The sequence below is a fragment of the Podarcis bocagei genome, assembly GCF_964188305.1.
Source record: "Podarcis bocagei genome assembly, chromosome: 11".
Lineage (NCBI taxonomy): Eukaryota > Metazoa > Chordata > Lepidosauria > Squamata > Lacertidae > Podarcis > Podarcis bocagei.
In genome coordinates, this window is record NC_138136.1 from 58,829,937 (window position 1) to 58,855,075 (window position 25,139).

Below are 25,139 nucleotides of genomic sequence, written 5' to 3' on the forward strand. Positions count from 1 at the left end.
ATCCTTGATTTGATATATGAAATGTACCAAGAAATAATATTTTTGCTGCAATTATGCCTGAATCAACCATATGTTTCACACGAAAAGTTATATATTTATCTCTCTTCTGAGCTTCCAATTCAACATGTTTATTAAATTCTTGGCGTAAAACTAACAGATTATTCCATTGAAAGGGAAAGGGTGTTTCTGAGACGGCTAGCATCAAAGGCTCCAGTCCATTGTTTTCCTGTTGGGGGATTAGTTTTTAAGTCAATCAATCAATTGAAGTTAGGGGTGGGGCCACAGGCGAAGCCTTCTTCCACCCCGCCTACATTAATGCTTTCAGATCTGGTTAGTTTCTGGGTTGGCTTCTTCATTTTATCAATCTACATAGGCTATTCCCCTGACACTGGCATTATTCCCCAGTGTTGTAAATATCAACAACTTCTTATTTGCCTGTTATGTACTGAGTTGAATAGGACCCAAACTGAAGCAGTCTGATTGGTCCTAGAACAATAGGATCCAAATTGCAGCAGTCTGATTAGTCCTAGAACAATAGGATTCAGAATGCAGCAGTCTGATTGGTCCTAGAACAATGCAGCAGTATGATTGGTTGGGAGGAACCACCCAATCCTGCTCCAGATAGAAGTGAATCCACAACCTGATTGGCTTACAGTAGAATTCCGGAATTAGCCAATCATGTGCAGCCCATTGTGTAAATAGTGTATATAAAGCAGATACTGTGAGGGGACCTTCATTCATTCCTCCTCACCACTATGAGCTGAATAAAGAGCATGAAATCACTTTGCGACTCTGAGTATATTTCATTGCCCCTCCACTTCCCCCCGGGAAAACCCATGGTTTGGTGCTGAATGGGAACAAATGGCAACCAAGTTTTCTGTGAATTGCTTTTTGTTCCCATTTAGTGCTAAAGCATTTGTTTTCTGGGGGGAAGAGGCATGGCAAAGGCAAAACCTCTTGTACCATACCTAGAGAGTACAGGACAAAGGGAAAACCACTTGGACCCATGCTTTCTAGGCACAGAACAAGCAGGTGGTGACTGGGAGAGACATCCAGGACCATATAACCAACACTGACTCCCAGTAGGTTTCTGAGCACAGTGTTGGTGCTGACCTTTAGAGCCCTAAATGGCTTTGGCCCTGTATACTTAAAGGAGCATCTCCACCCCCATCGTTTAGCCTGGACACTCAGGTCCACCTCCAAGGGCCTTCTGGCAGTTCCCTCACTGTGAGAAGTAAGGTTACAGGGAACCGAGTAGAGGGCCTTCTTGGTAGTGGTGCCCACCCTGTTGAACGTTGTCCCTTCAGATGTCATGGAGATGAATAACTATGTAACCTTTAGAAGACATCTGAAGGCAGCCCTCTACAGTGGTACCTCGGGTTACAGATGCTTCAGGTTACAGACTCCACTAACCCAGAAATAGTACCTCGGGTTAAAAACTTTACTTCAGGATGAGAACAGAAATGATGCAGTGGCAGTGGGAGGCCCCGTTAGCTAAAGTGGTACCTTGGGTTAAGAACAGTTTCAGGTTAAGAATGGACCTCTGGAATGAATTAAGTTCTGAACCCAAGGTACCACTGTATTTGTTGTTGTTGTTTAGTTGTTTAGTCATGTCCGACTCTTCATGACCCCATTGACCAAACCACGCCAGGCACTCCTGATTTCCCCTTCCTCCCACAGTTTGGTCAAACTCATGCTGGTAGCTTCGAGAACAGTGTCCAACCATCTCGTCCTCTGTCGTCCCCTTCTCCTTGTGCCCTCCATCTTTCCCAACATCAGGGTCTTTCCCAGGGAGTCATCTCTTCTCATGAGTAGGCCAAAGTACTGGAGCCTCAGCTTCAGGACCTGTCCTTCCAGTGAGCACTCAGGGCTGATTTCCTTCAGAATGGAGAGGTTTGATCTTCTTGCAGTCCATGGGACTCTCAAGAGTCTCCTCCAGCACCAGAATTCAAAAGCATCAATTCTTCGGTGATCAGCCTTCTTTATGGTCCAGCTCTCACTTCCATACATCACTACTGGGAAAACCATAGCTGTATAGGATAGCCTATTTATGTGCAACATTATATTATTATATATATATATATATAGGAAGTTGTCCAGAGTGGCTGGGGCAACCCAGTCAGATGGATGGGGTATAAATAATAAAATAATTATGATGATGATGGATGAGCCCTTGGTGTCCTGAGAACCCGGTAATATTTGGGGCATTACTGTTGGTTCTGCAAAGAAAAAAAAATGGCACTGTGCAGAAGCTGGTGCATAATTGAGACAATTGTGTGCATGTAATCCCCAACAACGATGGAAATCAATATTTGACAGGTCAGAAAGATGCTCGTGCTTTTGAGGGGTGTGTGTGTTATGCAGTTAAAATCTATTGTGGATTTTATTACTATTAATAATCACCATGTGAGGTGCTTATGCATTGCACAAATCATAAATCTATTTTTGCATATGTATTGAGCATGCAATGTCATCATGCATATAGGCACAAATATTAAGGGTGGTTTGGATTTTTAAAACTTATTATTATTATTATTATTATTACTATCATCATCATCATCATCACCACCACACATCCCTAAACTAATGCTCAGTCACATGCAAAATACCGAAAAGAGTTATTTTGCTTCTGCCTCAGAGCTCCCATCCGCCAGTTAGCTATGTCTGTACATTCTGCCCTGCAATGTTTAATCAAAACCTAAACATGATTTAATTCTTGTTCTTTAAATAAAAACACAATAAAAATCTATTGTGGATTTTATTACTATGAAGAATTATTAGATGAGGTGCTTATGTGTTGCACAAATCATAAATCTATTTTTTCATGTATGTGTGCTGAACATGCAATGTCATCATGCATGCTGGCGGAAATATTAAAAGTGGTTTGGATACAGTATTTGAAAAAAAATAATTATTATAATTTTAGTTTATATTATTATTACACATCCCTCAACTCATGCTCAGCCACATGCAAGATAACTAAAGGTGTGACTTCTCTCCTGCTTCATATCTCTCACCCACCAAGCTGCTATTTCTGTACTTTCTGCCCTGCAATGTTTAATCATGATTTAATTCCTGCTCTTTAAATAAAAATGAAAGAATTGCTCGGCAGAGGTTGCTAGGCCTCCCCTCACCCTCTCCCCAAGACAGCTGTTGAGATGCTTTGTGTATGTGGAATTCAGGGAAGCACCTTGACCTTAAGATCCTGGCTGAAAACCTCACTATATCTTGCTCAGTGGAATGGACATCTCTGGATCACAATCAGGTCCCCAAAGTGTTAATTAGTGATGACTCCACTACAAAAGGTCTGGAGGGCTCTTTCATAAACTCTTTGGTGGCTTAGATAGACATTGCCATAAATCAATATGAGAGCCAATATTTTTCTCCTTCCCAGATTCCCAGTCCCATTTGCTTGGTGGTTAGATGTTAAATATCAGAAACACAGTTGTGGTGAACCACTACTGACGTGTGCATTTATTTGCTTATTTCATAAAGCATATACACCACCAAAACAACAACAACCTTAGAGCAGTTTACAAAAAAGAATAAAACAATAAAATTATCAGCGAAAACAGGTAAACGCAACTGTCTAAAATGTTCAGTCAAAATTTAAATCAGGAAGACATTAAGAACAGGTGACAATACATGTTGACACTTTACATATGTGGGTAAAGGTAAAGGTAAAGGGACCCCTGACCATTAGGTTCAGTCGTGGCCGACTCTGGGGTTGCGGCGCTCATCTTGCTTTATTGGCCGAGGGAGCCGGTGTACAGCTTCCGGGTCATGTGGCCAGCATGACTAAGCCGTTTCTGGTGAACCAGAGTAGCGCACGGAAACACCATTTACCTTCCCGCCAGAGCGGTACCTATTTATTTACTTGCACTTTGAGGTGCTTTCGAACTGCTAGGTTGGCAAGAGCAGGGACCAAGCAACGGGAGCTCACCCCGTCACAGGGATTTGAACCACCGACCTTCTGATCGGCAAGTCCTAGGCTCTGTGGTTTAACCCACAGCGCCACCCGCGTCCCTCTATATATCTGGGTAGGCTTGCCTAACAAAAAATGTTTTAAGCAGGAACCAGGAAGAATACAGAGAAGGGGCCTGCCTGATATCAATAGACAGGGAGTTCAATAGTATAGGTGCTTCCACACTAAAAGGTTGATTTTTTTTGCAAATGCAGAAGAAATATTATGTGGCACCCATAATAATTTCCATTCTATGTACCACAATGAAATTGCAGTCTGGCCTCCATCACATTGCTCAGCACTCTTGGGATCCAGACATTAGCCAGACATATATTGTTGAAGCACATTTTCTCCTTTTTTTTCACCACAATTTGCCCAAATCTGTCTCTTCTTAATTGTGACAGGAAGGGACCTGAGGCACAGCAGATAAATGTTGTTGGTCCTGTATGACCAGAAAGCAGAACTGTGATTTAAGGCCAGGCAACCCAGGCAAGTACAGTCATACTTCTTGTTACGTCCGCTTCATGTTACATTCTTTCAGGTTACGTCCCACGGTGACCCAGAAGTACAGGAAAGGATTACTTACGGGTTTCACCACTCGAACATGCGCAGAAGCGCAAAATGACATCATGCACATGCACAGAGGCGGGGAATTGCAACCTGCGCATGTGCGATGCACTGCTGCGGGTTGCACTCTTTTCATGTTGCAAATGGACCTCGGGAACAGATCCCGTTCGCAACCAGAGGTACCACTGTACTTGGGACACTGAGTTTTCTGTGTATGTGTATCAGGCTTGGAGGGAGTCTGTCATGAACCATCCATTCATCCACCCTCTCAACAGCTGCATCAAGTAGCACCAAGGGGGGACTTTGGTCTTTCAAATTCCAGTGGTGCGCTGTGTTAGCCCAAAAATTGGTGCTCCCCGCTCTCTGCATCTCGCCTTCCGTTCTGCTCAAGTCCCAACGTCATAGCTGTGACGGTTCCTAGTCTCAGCACCCAGTGCTGAAGGGAACCAGTTACACTGCCCTAAATCCTCCTCTGGTAGCTGTCAGGAACTGTGCTGAAGAGGGCTGCACTGAGGAAGAATGGTGGGAGCCACCCCCTCTTGAATCTTCCCAGGAGCAAGAGGACAGTATAGATTTCGAATAGTGGTTTGCAGAGGGGCATAGTTCAGAAAGCAAAAGCTGGGAAATACTGGATAGGGAGCAGCTAGCAGAATAAACACTAGAAGAGAGAGAGTTAACAGATTCACAGTCTCTGGAAAGTATTCACTCCCCTTCCCCAAAGTCCCGGAGAGCTCAGAAAGTGTCAGAACAGAAAGCACAGAGGGTAAGGTAAAGGTAAATGGACCCCTGACCATTAAGTCCAGTCGCGAACGACTCTGTGGTTGCCGCACTCATCTCACTTTACTGGCCGAGGGAGCTGGCGTTTGTTTACAGACAGCTTTTGTGTCATGGGGCCAGCATGATTAAGCTGCTTCTGGCAAACCAGAGCAGTGCACAGAAACGCCATTTACCTTCCCGCCGGAGCAGTACCTATTTATCTATTTGCACTTTGACGTGCTTTCGAACTGCTAGGTTGGCAGGAGCAGGGACCAAGCAATGGGAGCTCACCCTGTCGTGTGAATTCGAATCACCGACCTTCTGATCAGCAAGCCCAAGAGGCTCAGTGGCTTAGACTACAGCGCCAGTCAGCGCAGAGGGTACAAGCTCAGATTACAAGACATAGGAGTGACATAGATTAATAGGGATGGAGTGGGGAATGTCCCTTAATTGGGAGCACCGCCATTTCTAGGAGATGTGTTCTTTGTTCTCTCGCTGTGATTATTAAACTTTCTAACTGGTAAGCAGACTCCTTTTCCTTTGTTCTGCTTATCTACTGCCATGGGGGGAGGAAGCCATTTCCCTGAAGCCTGACAGTAGTCCTAGAACTCATGGAAATCCAATGAGAGGCATTGGAAGATTCAGGACAGGAAAATGAACTATTATTTTTTAGTGAACATCTGTCCATCTGGTCAACTATTTTGGATCTGGTTTTGGATCTCAGGGATCCAGTAATAAAGTAGATATTGTGTCTGCCAGGACCAGTATTAAGTCTGCCCACCCCTGTCTTAAATGTTCCTGCTCCAAACACCTGCCCAAGCTGTCTGTATGGTTAATCTCTCTCTCTCTCTCTCTCTCTCTCTCTCTCTCTCGTGTCTCACAGACACAGGATGATGATCTGGCAACATGGCTTTCGCCATTGGTTCAGATTCCACTTTTGTAAACTTCCACCGAGCAAAGTTGCAAAAACTTGGAAACACTTCAGAGTTAAATTTATGCCTTCACTTAGTAGGGATTACAGCTCTGGAAATATATTTTTATATATACATGCTTATAAAATGTTGTGGTGCATTTATTACAGGAGATCTTTTCATTTCGGTAATTAGTACAAAGTTGCATCTCCTTAGACTTACCACTGTGCGCTGCGGCAGAGCGGGCCGTGATTCATGCTTTTTGTCATTTCCCCTAATGATGATTATAATTCATGACTTTGAATTTGGGCTTTACGAGGCCATACACTGTTGGCAATTTATCGATTGTGCCATTGCTATTATGCTACTGGAGAGCACCCATTTGTTCAAATGCCTTTTTTTTTTTTTTAGGCGAAAACTTATTTATCAGGGAACCCTGGTTAGCGCTTCAGCTTTGTAATTTCCATAATTACCTTTGAGGTCTTGCAAGAACATACTGTGTTGGATGGATCTTGGATGGGCATATGCAGGATCTTAAGAGGAGCCTTGCTGGATCAAACCAAACGTCCAATGTGTCCAGCTTATGATTCTCACAATGGCCAAACAAATGTGCAAATCGATCAATTTTGGGTCCCCCCCAATTTCTCATCCCCCCCCAACTTAAGAACATCCTGTGCTCACAGTGGCCAGCTAGATGCCTCTGGGGAAACTGCACTGGTGCCAACTCTATGGGGTCCTGGTTGCCTGGGCCCCCACCATTTTTTGTGGGGACTCAGCACCACACCGCATGGCTCTGACATGATAGATAGATGATAGATAGATAGATAGATAGATAGATAGATAGATAGATAGATAGATAGATATAGATAGATAGATAGATGATAGATAGATAGCTAATTTATTACGGTCAGAGACCAGCTTATAAAACACACTTGGGGGTACAATCCCAGAAGGAAAACAAACATTTAAAACAATGTACAACAATAAATTTAAAATGTATAAATGTGATAAGCGTATAGACACTTAAAACTTTCAGATAAGCAACCACAGAGAGATGACCCAGAGTCACCCACGGAACTGAGTTTGGGGATTTTCTTAACGAACTAGTTTGGGTCGGGGGATGGTCTGCGCCTACAGATCTGTACACAGAATCTGGCGACCATCTGGGTCGTCTTATGATCTTTGCCTAACAGGAAAAGGTCAAATTTTTGCTTTTCCGGGAGGTCAGCAAGCCCCACCAGCAGGGGAACAATGGTCTCACTACGTGCCTCTTCGTAAAAGGGACATCTAAAGAACAAGTGCTCTGGGCTTCCTATCTCCCCCAGTGAACAGGCGCAAAGTCTCTGAGCATATGGGACTTTTTTAAAGGATCCTTCCAGGACCAGCGAGGGCAGAGCCAAGCTTCTGGAGGCTCTGACATGACTTGCGGTTTCTTCATGATGTCACATTATGTCATGGGCGCCATTGGGCACCCATAAGCTAAGACCCAAGTTGGTGCCCTTGAAACCTGCAAGTGGGACCTGAGTACAAAAGCCTTCTCCTCTCCTGTGGTTTCCAGCAGCTGGTATTCAAAAGCGCTACTGCCTCCAACCATGGGGACAAAGCACAGCTGTTATGGCTAGGAGTCATCAATAACCATGTACCCCCATGAATTTCTCCAATCCTTGTTTAAAGCCATCCAAGTTGGGGGTCATCAATGCCAGTTGTGGTAGCGAGTTCCACAGCTTAACTATGCAAACTAAATCAAATTCTACCCATCCTTCCCATATTGAGCACTCTCGGGGGAGACTGAAATTCAAGCTTAGGGCATCTCATTATGTGAAGGAGTTTAGCCAGCCACTGAGATGCACACTAAAGGACCAAAAGACAGATACAACACCCCTCCCACCAAACTTCTAGCTCAATTCACATCTTTCCTTAGATGCATGGATGGAAGCTGTAGCTGAAGTGGAGTAGAATGCATGGGCTTTTCAGGAAAACATTCCCAGGTTCAGTCCCTGGAGTGTCCAGGTAGGGCTGGGGGATATAATAGCTTAATGATAGGGCTGTAGTTCAGTGGTAAAGTTCTCAGGTTCAGTCCATGGCATCTCCAGTTTGCTTTGGGTATGTTCCCTGCCTAAACCTTAAAGCCTCATGTCAGTCATGACAATGCTAAGTGGCTCCCCATTTGAGGAATGCTCTCCCCAGGGTGGCTGAGCTGGCCCCTTCACTATGGTAAAAAGATAAAAGGTAAAGGACCCCTGGACGGTTAAGTGCAGTCAAAGGCAACTATGGGGTTGCGGCTCCCATCTCGCTTTCAGGCCGAGGGAGCCGGCGTTTGTCCACAGACAGCTTTCCAGGTCGTGTGGCCAGCAGGACTAAACCACTTCTGGTGCAACAGAACACAGTGACGGAAACCAAATGCCGTTTACCTTCCCGCTGCAGCAGTGCCTATTTATCTACTTGTACTGGTGTGCTTTTGAACTGCTAGGTTGGCAGGAGCTGGGACAGAGCAACGGGAGCTCACCCCAACACAGGGAATCGAACCACCAACCTACTGGTCGGCAAGCCCAAGAGGCTCAGTGGTTTAGACCACAGCGCCACCCACATTCCCCACCTTTAGGCACCAGAGGAAAACATTCCTCTCCATCCCAGGCCTTTGACTGATTACCATTCCTTTTAAATGTGTTTCAAGGAAGAGATGCCAGGAGCAGGGTTCCTGGTTTGTTTTGTTCTTGTTTTTATTAATTATTTTTTTGGGGGGGTCTTGTATTTTTATGCTGTGAACTGCCCTGTGATCTGCGGAGGAAGGGAAGCATACAAATTCAACAAATAATCAAATAATAATAAATAGATGGGCCTGCTCCTTAAGTTTCCATGTTGTTCCTCCACCACCCGTTTTGCACCCTGCCTGGCAGAACTAAATCCACCCCACTCCCTCGGCTTCCTCCTTCTCCTGTTCCCAGCACCAGACAAGAGTCCTGCTCTGTTTTGCTTCAAATTCTGCACCTGCTCATCAACCCTTCCCCACGATTCGCAAAACTGGAAGAGAATATGCAAAAGTCTATAAATCGCAAAAAACCAAATTATGCAAATATGCTTTATTTGCATAATGTATATCAATCACCAATTTCAGCTTTTCTTGGCACTGAATCTGGCTCACATGGGTGGGATGTGGGAGGAGGGGGGACGATAGAAGAAACTTCATCTATTGTGCAGCACAGACTACATATGGTCCTGTCTATGGGAGTCACGAGTAACATCCATCCTTCCAGGATCTTCTTTTTAAAAAGAGCTCATTGTCTCTTAGACCCACAAAAAAGGCCCTTTTTATAAATAAAAAAAGATGCTCTCAACCAACAGATGTTGGGGATGAAAAATCGCTAAGGTGATAGGAAATTTATTATTTATTTATGGGACCACCATCTGTTCTATGTAGGATTCTTGCATGCAGAAGAAACTCTCTTTTTTTTGACTAGACAGCCTTAAAAGGATTAAAGAAGAAGAAGCTTACACCAGTTTTGCATCTTTCTTAATAGTCCGCAGTCAAATCAGTGACAAGTGTGTGAATCAAGCTCGGAATATTTGATCCATTTGGAGACATTGCCAGGTTTTCTCTCCCGCGTAAGCTTTGCTTTTTCTTGAGAATCAGGCAAAGCCACAGAGAACATTGGCTGCCTCCGTCCTCTGCCACCCACTCCATTCACGCATGTTTGTGGATGAAACCCTGCCTCAGTCCTTCTTGAGGTCATGGGAAGATTTCTAAGTTAAAGCAGGGTGCTTTTCAACCAAGTCAAGCAGAGCGGGTAGCCTTGTAGTAGAAACCACTGACGTACCTGAGAGCAGCCATCTTTCCCTTTGTGAGTCCTTGGCCACATTTGTTGTTGTTTAGTTGTTTAGTCGTGCCCGACCCTTCGTGACCCCATGCACCAGAGCACACCAGGCACTCCTGTCTTCCACTGCCTCCTGCAGTTTGGTCAAACTCATGCTGGAAGCTTCGAGAACACTATCCAACCATCTCATCCTCTGTCGCCCTCTTCTCCTTGTGCCCTCCATCTTTCTCAACATCAGGGTCTTTTTCAGGGAGTCTTCTCTTCTCATGAGGTTGCCAAAGAATTGGAGCCTCAGCTTCAGGATCTGTCCTTCCAGTGAGCACTCAGGGCTGATTTCCTTAAGAATGGATTGGTTTGATCTTCTTGCAGTCCATGGGACTCTCAAGAGTCTCCTCCAGCACCATAATTCAAAAGCATCAATTCTTCGGCGATCAGCCTTCTTTATGGTCCAACTCTCACTTCCGTACATCACTACTGGGAAAACCATATTAACACCATACATTTAAAGAACTAGGATATCGCTTGTAACAGGCACACCTTCACCCAAAGGATTGTGGGATACATAGTTTGTTAAGGGTGCAGAGTTGTTAAAGGTAAAGGGACCCCTGACCATTGGTCCAGTCGTGGCCGACTCTGGGGTTGCGGCTCTCATCTCGCTTTATTGGCCAAGGGAGCTGGCTTACAACTTCCAGGTCATGTGACCAGCATGACTAAGCCGCTTCTGGTGAACCAGAGCAGCGTACAGAAACACCGTTTACCTTCCCGCAGGAGTGGTACCTATTTATCTACTTGCACTTTGAGGTGCTTTCGAACTGCTAGGTTGGCAGGAGCAGGGACCGAGCAACGGGAGCTCACCCCGTCCCAGGGATTCGAACCGCCGACCTTCTGATCGGCAAGTCCTAGGCTCTGTGGTTTAACCAGAGTTGTTAGGAGACCCCTATTCCTCTTGCACAGCTACTATTCCCAGAGAGGTTTAACAGTGATATCAGTGCCTTAAATTCATGGTATGAATGTGGCCAAGGACTGACACAGAGAACGAAGGCCACTCTTTCTGTTACAACCTACCAACTCTCTTTTACACAGAGTGATTTAATAGCCAATCCCTCTTCATGGGGAACTCTGGAAATAAGGGGCTCCTACCAACTCTCAGCATCCTGAACAATCTACAGCCCCTAGAATTCTTTGGGAAAGCAGTGACTGTTATATCATAGTGCTTTAAATGCATGGTGCGAATGTTGCCTTGGTGGGGGTTTGTATGGAGCCAGAACCACCCAACCCCAACAAAATGTCTGAGATTGCAGCTCAAATTATAACTCAACCACCATGTCAAGAGAGAGAGGGAGGAAGAGAGAAAAGATGATAGGACAAAGAGAAAGTGAGAGTGAAAAGGAAATGGGTGACTGCTTTTGACCTGCTACTGGTATGCAGTGCCAATTACTTTCCACCATTAGAACATGGTCCTCAGTTTCTAGTAAGGTTGCCCACCCCTACTGATACATCCTGATGCTGTCCCTGTTATTTTTCAAATGCTTTCCCAAGACTCTCAAGCCTGACTTGGGTTAGGTCAAAGGCCTGGAATCGATGCCTTATGTGGAACGGCTAAGGGAGCTGGGCATGTTTAGCCTGGAGAAGAGGAGGTTAAGGGGTGATATGATAGCCATGTTCAAATATATAAAAGGATGTCACATAGAGGAGGGAGAAAGGTTGTTTTCTGCTGCTCCAGAGAAGTGGACACGGAGCAATGGATCCAAACTACAAGAAAGAAGATTCCACCTAAACATTAGGAAGAACTTCCTGACAGTAAGAGCTGTTTGACAGTGGAATTTGCTGCCAAGGAGTGTGGTGGAGTCTCCTTCTTTGGAGGTCTTTAAGCAGAGGCTTGACAACCATATGTCAGGAGTGCTCTGGTGGTGTTTCCTGCTTGGCAGGGGGTTGGACTCGATGGCCCTTGTGGTCTCTTCCAACTCTATGATTCTATGATTCTAGGAGAGAGTTGAGCGGTTAGAATGGAGCTGAGTCAGGAATGCCTTTTTGCCAAAGTAGGGCTTCAAGAGATTCTCAAAGGAGGAGAAGGAGATGAAGAAGTTATTTCATGCATGGTGGATGAAGAAGGTGGGCGATAGGGAGAGGGTTTCAGTGCTTGCCTCCCCCTTTTCTAATAAGGAAAAATTAGGATGTGTTGAGGAGATATGTCCAATAGAAGACTTGAAAGTCTAATGTGCTGGAAGAGAAAAGGGCATGGACTGACACCAAGTAAAGGCCAGGCACTTAGGGATTTTAGAGGGAAATTCTTCACGTTGACGGTAATTGATTTCTGAAATGGACAAAGAGAGCCAGCATGCTGGCAACAAATTTAGCAAGCATTTAGAAGGAGAGGCTTAGAACGGGAGAAAGGTTGTAGTTGATACAGAAATGGAGCTCTTTCTGCAACTGGGTGGGGGGAAATGGACTAGTGGTGAAGATCAGATACTGGGTAAGATCTGCTAAATGTAAGAGACATTTGGGAAACTGCAAAATCACATTAGGTTGATTGGCTAATTGCCTGGGGGTCAGGGTCCCAGCAGCAGCAAAGAAGCTGAGACAGAGAGGCAGAAATGGGTGGGCTTGTTGTGTATGGATGGCCAGATATATCAATTTCAGTTTCTTGTGTTTTTCTAATTTAAATTCAGGTCTGCACAGTTTCTCATCAGTGCATTCATTTTTAAAGTTCTCCTGAAAATTCATCGACGTTTCAATATAAATTTCTCCTAATATGCACAGGTTTTATGCAGGTTTTCCAAATGCAATGCATTTTGGTATGCTATTTTCATTAGTACATGCACACTTTCATAGATCCTTTTTTGTCCACATGACTTGGCCGGAGAACTGCATTGTATAATTTGGAGAAGCACAATTTTCAAAGGATGGCTGTGTTTCAGTTCATGCATTGTTTTGAAAAGTGCAAATTGGATAGGTTCATCTTTAAATGTGAAGCACATCCCATTTTCTCCCATCCCCAGGCTCTGGCTGGGATCTGTGACACTGACACAATAAGCAAGCAGCATTGGATAGGGACAAGCTTGGTGCAAAAGTGATGGAGATGCTTCTGTGCTTTCTCCAGAAGCCAAGGCAGCTGACAGAGAAAAGTCAGAAGCTGGAAAACAGGGGACAACTTGGGAACTATAGATAGAGGCACTGGAATGGATAGGAAGAAATCTATTCAGCTTTGCTCTGAGATGGAGAACTGGGGAGATGGAAAAGAATTAAAGGGGCTTTCTAATCTCATTCCTTCCACCAATGGACATAGAGAACAGCTGGAGCAAACTAATGAGTGAGACAATATTTGCAATCAACAGTCCTAGCTGCTTCTTCCTGTTAGCCACTGGTTTGCTGGCAGAGAGGAAAGAAAGGAGCTGCAATAATCAAGCACATGATTTATAAGCAAAAGTTTCCAGGTCCAAATCCCTGACATTTCGTTGGTCCACACATATAGCCATGCATATGCTCCACCACTGTGCTTTGGCCCTGTGGTGATCACACAGGGTCCCCGGACGTTTGACGGTCTATTGATCCCTGTGCCACCACTGTGCTCGCTTCCCCGCTGCCACCAACCCGTTACTCTCGGGTACACACTGAGTCCAGACAGTTATTAAAATTGAACCAAATAAACAAGTTTATTTTATAAGCGTTAACAAGTTTATGGTTTCTCAGATAAAATTCTTGTCAGTTTCTTAACTTTAGTTTCTTTACCAGCCTGTACCTTCCTAATACCTTCTGACTAATTATCTCAACTGTTTGACTGACTCCTCTTAACAGATTCTCTCACTCTCTCACATCAGACTAACCCAAACCACAGACTTATCCTCTCCCTCTCTTCTCTAACTCCAGACTGACTTCTTAACAACTCTAACTCTAACTCTAACAACTCCTCCCCTTGGGTTCCTATTGGTTAGGCATTTTACAATTAGTTAACCCTTTCCTTATGAACCCAGTATGATGTCACACACCTAGGAGAGCAAACGCCACAGGCCCTTTCCCTGTTTTTCCACATAAGGCTTCAGATAGGTCTGTTTGGCTTTCTGGCACGGGCAGCATTGTAGGTGGGCCCTGGGCCCACTCCCATGAACCAGCATATGGCAGGCTGGATCATCCCCTGCTGCTGAAATTGACCAATGGCAGCAGGGCCTTGTGGGCATTCCTCTTGGTGCAGAATCAACTACCCAATGGTGGCACCTGACCCCACCCCCAGGACCAAGATAAAATGTGACCTGCCAGGCCACTCGGAATGCTGAGATGGATAGACCAATGGTCTGACTTGCTCTGAGGTAGCATCCTGTGTTCCAAACACCAAGGACTCTGCTGGAGGAAACTACCATATTTTTCGCCCTATAGGACGCACTTTTCCCCCTCCAAAAATGAAGGGGAAATCTGGGTGCGTCCTATGGGGCGAATGCAGGCTTTCGCTGAAGCTTGGAGAGCGAGAGGGGTCGGTGCGCACCAACCCCTCTCGCTCTCCAGGCTTCAGGAAGACATCCGCAGCCTAGGCAGCCCTGCGGGAGTTCCCGCAGGGCTGTCTAGGCTGCGGATAGTAGTCTGCTTCCCGGAGCGCCGGGCGTCCTGAAAGCAGAGCGCCCGGCGCTTCGGGAACACATCTGCAGCCTACGCAGCCCTGCGGGAGGTCCCGCAGGGCTGTCTAGGCTGTGGATAGCAGCCTGCTTCCCGGAGCGTTGGGTGCCCTGAAAGCAGAGCGCCCGGCGCTTCGGGAACACACCCGCAGCCTAGGCAGCCCTGCGGGAGTTCCCCGCAGGGCTCCCCACGCTGCGGATAGCAGCCTGCCGCCTGGTGGGCGGGCGCCCTGAAGCAGAGCATGCTGCGCGCCGGACAAACATCCGCAGCATGGGGAGCCCTGCAGGAGTTCCCCGCAGGGCTCCCCACGCTGCGGATAGCAGCCTGCCGCCTGGTGTGCGGGGCGCCCTGAAGCAGAGCACCCCTCGCACCGAGCATACATCTGCAGCGTGGGGAGCCCTGCAGGAGTTCCCCGCAGGGCTCCCCATGCTGCGGATAGCAGCCTGCCGCCCGGTGTGCGGGGTGCCCTGAAGCAGAGCACCCCTCGCACCGAGCATACATCTGCAGCGTGGGGAGCCCTGAAGGAGTTCCCCGCAGGGCTCCCCACGCTGCGGATAGCAGCCTGCCGCCCGGTGTGCGGGGCGCCCTGAAGCAGAGCACCCCTCGCACCGAGCATACATCTGCAGCGTGGGGAGCCCTGAAGGAGTTCCCCGCAGGGCTCCCCACGCTGCGGATAGCAGCCTGCCGCCCGGTGTGCGGGGCGCCCTGAAGCAGAGCACCCCTCACGCCAGGCAGGCATCGGCCAGCCCCACAAGTTCGGTGGACAGCAGGGAGGCGCAGCGCCGCCATCCCGCTGTTCCTTGACCTGGTTCGGTTCCCCCGACCTGCTTTTGGGGGGGGAAATAAAGGAATTTTTCCCCCTTTATTCCCCCCCAAAAAACTAGGTGCTTCCTATGGGACGGAGCGTCCTATGGGACGAAAAATACGGTAATATCCATCTAGTCCAGCATTGTTCATCCTGCAGTGACTACACTGATGCCTTCAGAGAAGCCCCAAAAGAAGGACAGGAAGCCTTTCCCCACTGGTACCATAGAACCAAAGACTCATAGAAGTAGAATGAACCCCAAGTGTCATCTGGTCCAACATCCTGCAATGCAGGAATCGCAGCTAAAGAACCCCCGACAGATGGCCATCCAAACTCTGTTTATAAACCTCCAAGGAAGCATAGTTCACCTCTTCCCAAGGTCCGTTCCATTGCTGAACAGCTCTTACCACCAGAAAGTTCATCATAATATGCCATCATTATTAGGAATAGAGAGCAATTGGCTGTTAGAAACTCGGAGGTATCAATCATCCTAGAATTTCACAGTGGGAGTGTTTGGTGCATAGGTCTAGAAAACTGGGGACAGGAGAGTTAGAATTATGTGCAATCCCAAGGGAGGGAAGGCGCATCATGTTCATATCAGGCAAGATAAATGCACAGTATCCCATTAGATTAAAGAGCTGTCAAAGCAGGTTGGTCGATCCTGTTGTGTGACAGTCGTGACCCACCCCTTTGCTAGGAAAAGGTTGTCAGAGAACAAACCACACAGGTATATGAGCCCTGTTTATAGGCAAAGGTAATGCCAGGAAAGTGTGTTCCGATAAGATATTAGAGTTACAAACATCATTCAAACTTGCTCTGTAATAAATCCCACGTCTGGCTGAATTTTCTATAATTTTATTGGCAGGTTCTCCCTTCAGGGCTTGTTTATAAGATCAGTTATATCTAAGCTGCATTTGCAGCTCACTCTTTTCCTAAATTAACAAACCACTGGTCAGCAGATGGAAAAGAAGACAGCAGTTGAGAATGTCCCACATAAATTTCCAGGCTCCAGTATGAATCCTACTCGAAGGGGCGGTTAATTTGTAGAGTGGGGAGAAGAGACTGGAGCTGAGTTTCCCGTTATCCTGATAACATCTAGACTGGGATGCTTTCAGGCAGAGATATTCAATGTGGTGCTTTCCAAAGGTGGTTGGACTACAGCTCCCATCATCCCTGGCCATTGGCCATATTTATTGGGGTGGATCCTTGTTTCTTATGGAGCTGCCTATACAGTGGTGCCTCGCAAGACGAAAAGAATCCGTTCTGTGATTCTCTTCGTCTAGCGTTTTTTTTTGTCTTGCGAAGCAAGCCCATTGACGGATTAGCAGATTAGCGCTATTAGCGCTATTAGCGGCTTTTAGCGGCTTTTAGCGGCTTTTAGCGGCTTTTAGCGGCTTATCAGCTTATCGGATCAGCTGATAAGTGGCTTAGCGGCTTAGAAAAAGGGGGGGAGGGAAAAAAAACCCGCAGGAACTTGCAAGACGTTTTCGTCTTGCAAAGCAAGCCCATAGGAGATTCGTTTTGCGAAGCACCTCCAAAACGGAAAACCCTTTCGTCTAGCAAGTTTTCCGTCTTGCGAGGCATTCGTCTTGCGGGGCACCACTGTAAAACCTTTTGGAAATTTAAGTTGGTTCCAAATACCATAAACTAGTGCTGTGCCAAAATAGAAAAGCACATCTGCCTTGAAAAATAAATAAATCTCCAACTGTTAAAGAGGAAAATTCAAAAATTCAAAAATCACCAAAGGGAAAGAAAAATAGTTGCTGAAATTCTCGTGGGCAGGATGCATGAAGATATAAGAAAAGTTTGCTGGATCAGACTAATGGTCCATTTAGTCCCGGTCCACCAGTGGCCTACCAGATGCCTGTGGGAAGCCATCAAGCAGGACCTGGGTATCACAGTATTCTGCCCATTTGTGATTCCACACAACTGGTATTCAGAAGCTCTGGCAGCAGATGCAGAACATGGCCTTCATGGCTAGTAAGGCCAATGATAGCTTTATGCTCCATGAATTTGTCCAATTTTAATGTCACCGACATTTGTGGGCGTTATTAAATCTTGTGGGAGCAAGTTCCAGAGTTCAGTGATGCGCTGTGTTGAGTTTGCCCTGAGGGATAGCTCCGTTGGTAGAGCATGAGACTCTTAATCTTAGGGTTGTGGGTTCAAGCCCCACAATGAGCTAAAGATTCCTGCAATGGGGTGTCCCTATTTCCATCCCAAAAAATATTGGAGGGTAGGCTGCACTGTCTTCCTGGGTGCCCAAACTTCAGTCAAAGCCCCAAGAAAGATATCCATTAAGTAAGGTAAAGGTAAAGGGACCCCTGACCATTAGGTCCAGTCGTGACCGACTCTGGGGTTGTGGCGCTCATCTCGCTCTATAGGCCGAGGGAGCCAGAGTACATCTTCTGGGTCATGTGGCCAGCATGACTAAGCCGCTTCTGGCGAACCAGAGCAGCGCACGAAAACGCCATTTACCTTCCCGCCAGAGCGGTACCTCTTTATTACTTGCACTTTGATGTGCTTTCAAACTGCTAGGTTGGCAGGAGCAGGGACCAAACAACAGGAGATCACCCCATCACGGGGATTCAAACCGCTGACCTTCTGATCTGCAAGTCCTAGGCTCTGTGGATTAACCCACAGCCCCACCCGCATCCCTAAGTAAATGGGTCTTTTTTTGAGTCAGGAAATATGGGCAGGCAGGGAGGCTGCAGATAACACGCACAAACAACTCTTGGCCACGTTGAAAGCCCCAAACCCCTCACCCACTGAAATTCTAAAATGATTGGAGAATGACTCCGAAAAACAGAACCCTGTTTCACACCACTAGTATAAATTTGAGCCCTATTCATTCAAGAATTGAGCCTCCCCATTGTCAATCATCGTGGGGCCTATGATCAGCAGATGAGGCATCATCAGTGGTGCCTCCACTGAGGGATGCTCAGTTGGCATGCATCCTTGACTGCCCAGCACATATACCTGGTATATCCCATAGCCATTCAGTCATTCAACCCTTCTACACCATATCTATTAAAATGCTCAGGATGGTTTGCAATGAAATCATGTCTGCCAATTCACCTTGAACAGTCTTTTTTTGGTCATCCATTTATGCACATCCATCTACAAACATTGTCATATACCTATATTATCTATATCTATTCATTCAGCCTAGGTTGTTTGCTAGGAAGACCTTTAAAAGTGTGGCTGGAATATGTATACATATGAAAACAGAGATTACTAATAAAATGTCGGCATCATGTTTTCCTCTGTTTTATTAAGCAGCCTTGCAATGTAATCATTTCTTCTTCCATGTGCTGGGTTGAACCAGAGAAGCTTGACTTCCCTCCCCCCACCCCCACCCAAATACTTTTCTTTTTTTTAAGAAACCCTATTGTATAAAAATTTAATGAAGGCAAAGACCTTGAAAGTGTCATCGGCAATGCAAGCCAAATGCACATTTCTTTTGATAGAGTATGCAGAATAAAATGGCTAGCAGTTAAAATCCAGTGGAACGGCAATAATGCGAGCTTGTAATTCTATTTCTCATTCCCCTGATTACTGTCTGATGTTTTTGTTTATCACTGAATCACACGCCGGTCCCTTCATTTGCAGCCCCGTCGTGGGCAAACAACTCACGTTCCATCATGAAAAACACAAAAGGCCAGGAGAATAAATTGAACAACGTCCCCTCTTCCGCTACTTAAGGCTGCAATGATTCCAACTTTTTTATCCATTCCTCTCCCCTTCCCCTCCCTTCTCAGCCCAATACAAATGCCATTATTTTAAGAATTGGAGAGTCTAATCCTTCCTAAATTACATTAAAGCACCTGTTTTCTGCCATTTTTCTTTTCTTTCTTTTTTTCCAGGAGTTCATACGAACATTCCTTGTTTAAATTAACGAGCTTCTGCAGAATTTGCCTTGTGGGAACTGAGGATGTAATTAAGGTTAGGAGCACATATGCTTGTCTTAGTCAATGTTGGGGAGAGTGGTGTGTTGGTTGAAACATCTGAAATTGCATCTATTTAATTACTGGCACATTGAGGTCTGGTTCACACATGCATGTATGATCCTATGATCCTCAGAGTCGAGCCACATAAATGAATGAAGATGAAGTTGTAATACTGCTCTGTTCTGCCTTGGTCAGACCACACCTGGAATAATGTCTCCAGTCCTGGGTGCCATAATTTAAGAAGTATATGGACAAACCGATATGTGTGCAGAGGAGGGAAACCAAGATGATCAAGGGTCTGGAAACCAAGCCTTATGAAGAATGGTCAAGGGAGTTGGGTATGTTTAGCCTGAAAAAGAGGAAACTGAGAAGAGATATGATAGCCATCTTCATATATCTAAAGGGCTATCACATGGAAGAGGGAACAGGCTTGTTTTCTCCTGCTCTGGACCCAAACCAATGGATTCAAGCTGCAAGAAAGGCGATTCAAACTCAAACATCAGGAAGAACTTTCTGACAGTAAGAAATGTTTGACAGTGGAACACTCTCCCTCAGGAGGTTGTGGACTCTCTTTCCTCAGAGGTTTTTAAAGCAGAGGTTGGATGGCCATCTGTCGTGGATGCTTTGGTTGAGATTCCTGCATTGCAGGGGGTTGTATAAATGACACTCGGCTTCCCTTCCAACTCTACAATTCCATGCTGCTATATTTCTGTGGCTGCATTTAAATCATGTTTACCTGCCATCTACAAATTAGTAGATGCATATGTTATGCAATTCTGCCTCTGTCTGTCTGTCTGTCTCTGTGTGTTTGTGTGTGTCTCTGTGTGTGGTGATGCATAAATGACCAGCTCCTACATCTGACTGCCTTGAATTGGCCAGCATCTGCCCTGTTCAAAACCTTGATGGGAAGCCACTGGAACGACCAGTCCTTTAAAGCCAACTTCAAGAGATATTTAAATCTGCAGTCTATGCCCAACACTTAACTCAAGCGCAGATACTTGCTCTGTAGCTGAGGGCGATGTAAAACGAGAAGATATGCATGACATGAAAAGTTGTAACATACTTTCTTCTCCTTCTTCTTCTTCTTCTCTCTCTCTCTCTCTCCCCCCCCCTTACCCTTACATGAAGAATTTATCTTCTCAGTCACGCTCGGTATCATTTTTCACAAATGAATGGCTTTCTCCTATTTATGCGCTGTGCTGTTTCTGGCTATCAAAATGAATAATGCTTTGGGAGAAATGTTATATTAAAAAGAAGAGAAAGGGAGAGAAAAGAGAGGGCAGGTGGCTTCTAAGTGGGAGGGGGATAAGGGTGTTGTTTTTGTTTTTAAGTCCCATTTTATTCTGTTTGTGTCTTGGGCCATGTTGATGCCACATTTCCCAAGAGGTGGTTGTTTTTAAAAATCATCATTGGTTTCCATTCTCATTCAAATTAAACCAGTTCAATTCAATTAAATTAAAACCTCTATTTCATGCAGTGGTATTGACTCCAGCATAAAGACCACATCCCCATTAATGGCTGGATTCCCTTGCCTTGATAGCTCAGTGAAAACCACACCACTGATGTGGCACCAAGTTAGTGGCATATTCCTTTTTTAAATAAAGTTTTATTTAAACTTTTCATGTTACATAAAAAAAATACCAAACTAAACTACGGTAATCTAAACAAAAACAAAAAAAAAGAGGGAGAGAGGAAAAAAGAAGAAAAGTAAAGAGCTAAATGAATACAGAGTCCTCTCTCACAGATCCTAACTTTTATCCCATACAGAGAAGGATGTACTTCACACATCCCCAGCCTTTGGCCTTCCAGATGTCTTGGACTACAATTCCTGTGGGAATGTTCAGGGAGCCGGGAGAGGATATATTGTTTAATTATATCCTTTCCAACTTGCATTAACAAGTTCTATAATTCAGCAGAGTAACATTCCCCTTTTAAACTTACACAGCAGATAACTTGTTGCCAGGCTTGTTTAAGCCTCCAAAATAGGTTTCCTGGTAATTCCCCTTTAAAAAGGTAAAGGGACCCCTGACCATTAGGTCCAGTCGTGACCGGCTCTGGGGTTGTGGCGCTCATCTCACTTTATTGGCCGAGGGAGCTGGCGTACAGCTTCTGGGTCATGTGGCCAGCATGACTAAGCTGCTTTTGGTGAACCAGAGCAGTGCATGGAAATGCAGTTTACCTTCCCACCGGAGCGGTACCTATTTATCTACTTGCACGTCATGCTTTAGAACTGCTAGGTTGGCAGGAGCAGGGACCGAGTAATGGGAGCTCACCCCATCGCAGGGATTCGAACCGCCAACCATCTGATCAGCAAGTCCTAGGCTCTGTGGTTTAACCCACAACGCCACCCGCGTCGCTTTATTCCCTCCTAAAAAAGAATAGACAATACACCGTCTTGTATAAAAGTATAAAAATAGTTTATTCTGTTCACAAATGGATCCCAGAAGGCAGACTTAAGTTACAAAATATATACAAAAATGGAATCTATCCCATAAGGAGATAGTTCATTTGTCCTCTCTTGGCTGGAAGCCAAGAGAGCATCTCAGGCTGATGCTTCTTTGACGAAAGCAAAATAGAGAAGAGAGAGATGTGGTGGCTAGTCCTGTGCTTTTGTTACCTGCACAGGTAAAGTCATGCCCACCTCTGGTCACATGTAGAGGAAGTTTGTCCCAGCACAGGAGGAAACATGAAGTTTATCAAAGCTGGACAAACATCCCTCTACATATCTAAACATGCCCACTCTAGGAATGTTGTATTTGACTGCTCTGTGTTTCACACACCACAGGTCCCATCATCCCTGACCACTGGTCCTGTTAGCTAGGGGTCATGAGAGTTGTAGGCCAAAACATCTGGAGGGTCGCAGGTTGGGGATGCCTGATGTATTCACTTATCTCTCACCTGGGGCCATTTGCCTCCCCCCCCCCCGATCTCTTACCCTGGGAGAGCTCCCCTTCCCCCCTCTCACATGTGGGCTTTCACTACCTGTCCGTCATCTTCATCTTCATCTGCATGCAATTCTTACCAAAATACAGCGAGAGAGAATATTAAGAAAGTAGTAATTGAATTCAAAAAAATAATTTTTTTAATTATGGTGTTGGAGGAGACTCTTGAGAGTCCCATGGACTGCAAGGAGATCAAACCTCTCCATTCTGAAGGAAATCAGCCCTGAGTGCTCACTGGAAGGACAGATCCTGAAGCTGAGGCTCCAATACTTTGGCCACCTCATGAGAAGAGAAGACTCCCAGGAAAAGACCCTGGTGTTGGGAAAGATTGAGGGCACTAGGAGAGGGGGACGACAGAGGACGAGATGGTTGGACAGTGTTCTCGAAGCTACCAGCATGAGTTTGACCAAACAGCGGGAGGCAGTGGAAGATAGGAGTGCCTGGCGTGCTCTGGTCAATGGGGTCACGAAGAGTCGGACACGACTAAACGACTAAACAACAACAACAGTAATTGAATAAAGAGAAAAAAAGGGAAGTAAGGGGGGAAAGGAAAATACTGTAGGTCTAAAACAGATAAAAGTAACTTCCAGGTGTCCACCTGTCAGTTGTATATACAAAAATTCTTCAAAGTGGTGACCTTGGGCCAGTCACACTTCTCTGAAGTCTCTCAGCCCCACTCACCTCACAGAGTGTTTGTTGTGGGGGGGGGGGAGGGAAAGGAAATTGTTAGCCGCTTTGAGACTCCTTAAAGGGAGTGAAAGGCGGGATATCAAATCCAAATCCAAAAAAAAAAAGTGGTCAAATGTTCAATCTAAATTAATATCCAACTGTTATTAGATAGATAGATAATTTATTACGGCCATAGGCCCATATTCAATACATCGTACAGCAACACAGGTATAACAAGATAAAATTAATAAATTAAACTACGTTTAAATCAAGTACATCTCAGACCGTAAATTTCTAAATTCCATTAAAATAAGAACAGTATAGCGCTTAAAATATCAAATTATCAGTATAAATCAATATTATTTAGGCAAAATCAATAACCATAGAGTAATCCATTTTTCCTTTTATAGGCTAATACTGTTGCGTGTTGAGTCACAGTAGCCCCCCAATAATTCACACTTCACACATCAATTTTTGTTTAAGGTTTTTGGCATAATTTTGGCCACAACTTTATTCAAATACAAAAATGTGAGTGGTTGCTTAGGCACTGGTTCCGACTATCTGTCCTTGCCCTCAGGGACAGAGCTGGCCTTCCGGATACCAGCGGAAGCCAGCGTGGGAAACAAGTATTGGGTGAGAGATGAAGCTGGGACACAGACCCACACCTCTCACCCTCATGTTCCGTTGGGGCTTGCACGGCCCAAGTCCGACTCCGGGGACAAGGACGAAAGAATGGCAAGCCCCTGGATTTCCTTTAACGGAATTCCCATTCGCATCATTTGGAGGGGTAGGCACTTACCCCTCCAAGCACCAATTTAACCAGTGCCTAACCGCCAACCTTACAAGTTGTGACGATTTGCTACGCAGTAGGCAAAAACCAAATGGCACCAGCCAATCAGCCAGATGGCAAAATTCCTACCGTGCCCCCGCACCAAGGCGAACGACACCATGACAGGCATAGCAAGGTCAAGTGATCAGCTTAAATAAAAAACCCCCCTATTAAAGGGAGGGAGGGCGGGTGATCCGATGCAAAACGGCCAAGAGGCCGTGCCAACGTCTGGCCCCTGTATATATAGACTCTGACCCCTCCTCCGAATTGGCAACAATCAAAACACCCCAGCAACCCAGTTTAACCATTTAAATGGTCGGGATTCAACTAAATTTGCCTAGTCACTGGAGGGTGGCCTGTTCCCAACCGCAACACGTGCTCTCTGCTAGGGAGAACACGCTTTATCAGAAATCTGGCAACAGAAAGTTATTCCCTCTTCTGGGCCATATCTTGGACTCTCCAATTCATTAACTGCTGCAGTTCCTGCGTTGTGGGGGGGGGGGGTTGGAGTAGATGTCACTTGGCATTTCCTTCCAACTCTACAGTTCTGTGAACCAAAGCTCTGTCACTTTTTGAGGAAGATTCACATGTTCATTGGCCAGCACACTTTCCCCAAGACTTAGGCTCAGTTCTCCAAATCTTCAAATCAGATTGCTGCTGATTCTTTTCTTCAAAGTCGCTAATATAATTTTGCATGCCACCCCAAACTCTGAGTGATGCAAGATTCCAGGGGTTCTAGGTGCTTGCCCAGGATTTGTGTTTCCTTTTCGGAATGAGGCCCAGTGGAAACTGTGGTGTCTTTATGGCATATGGTCTACTTACACATATATACAACCTGAGCCTACAATGGAGAGGTTCACAGCATTAATACCCCAAGAGAGTCTTATTTCTCCCATTGCTGCAACCTTGGATTCAAACAGAAATCAACCATTGTGCTCTAACCTCCTCTCCAGCTTGCTGCCTTTAACAGCCTGCAACCTTTTCTCCTCTAGGTCACATCACATCACACTCAACTCAAACTCAAACTCAAACTCAAACTCTGACTTTGTCTTCTAACACCCTCATCCATTTCCCATCTGCTTTCTTAGTGGCCCATTACCTTCCCTTTGTTTTCTTAATGGCTCATCTCCCTGCTGATCTCCTGAACATGGGAGGCTGTGTCCACGAATTAGGAATCTAGTCTAGTTTAACTCCCAGCCTTGATTGCATTCTAACACCGTCTGGACCCAGGAATTTAGGGGAGTCTGGCACCCAGAAACTCATAACATTATGCATTTTTGTGCACAATTACTCAGATAAATGCATTTTTCTGCACATCTATCGACTGGAGAA

General features: G+C 45.5%; 1 protein-coding gene across 1 annotated transcript in view; it reads left to right on the forward strand.

Annotated features, from left to right (window-relative positions):
* Positions 1–20,391, forward strand: part of RIT2 (Ras like without CAAX 2) — a 260,005-nt gene extending 239,614 nt beyond the window's left edge. The window contains exon 5 of the mRNA XM_081213242.1: positions 20,216–20,391. Within this exon, the coding sequence (XP_081069368.1) occupies positions 20,216–20,350 (135 nt within the window). The 3' untranslated portion in view covers positions 20,351–20,391. The remainder of the gene's footprint in view (positions 1–20,215) is intronic.
* The last annotated feature ends 4,748 nt before the right edge of the window (positions 20,392–25,139 follow it).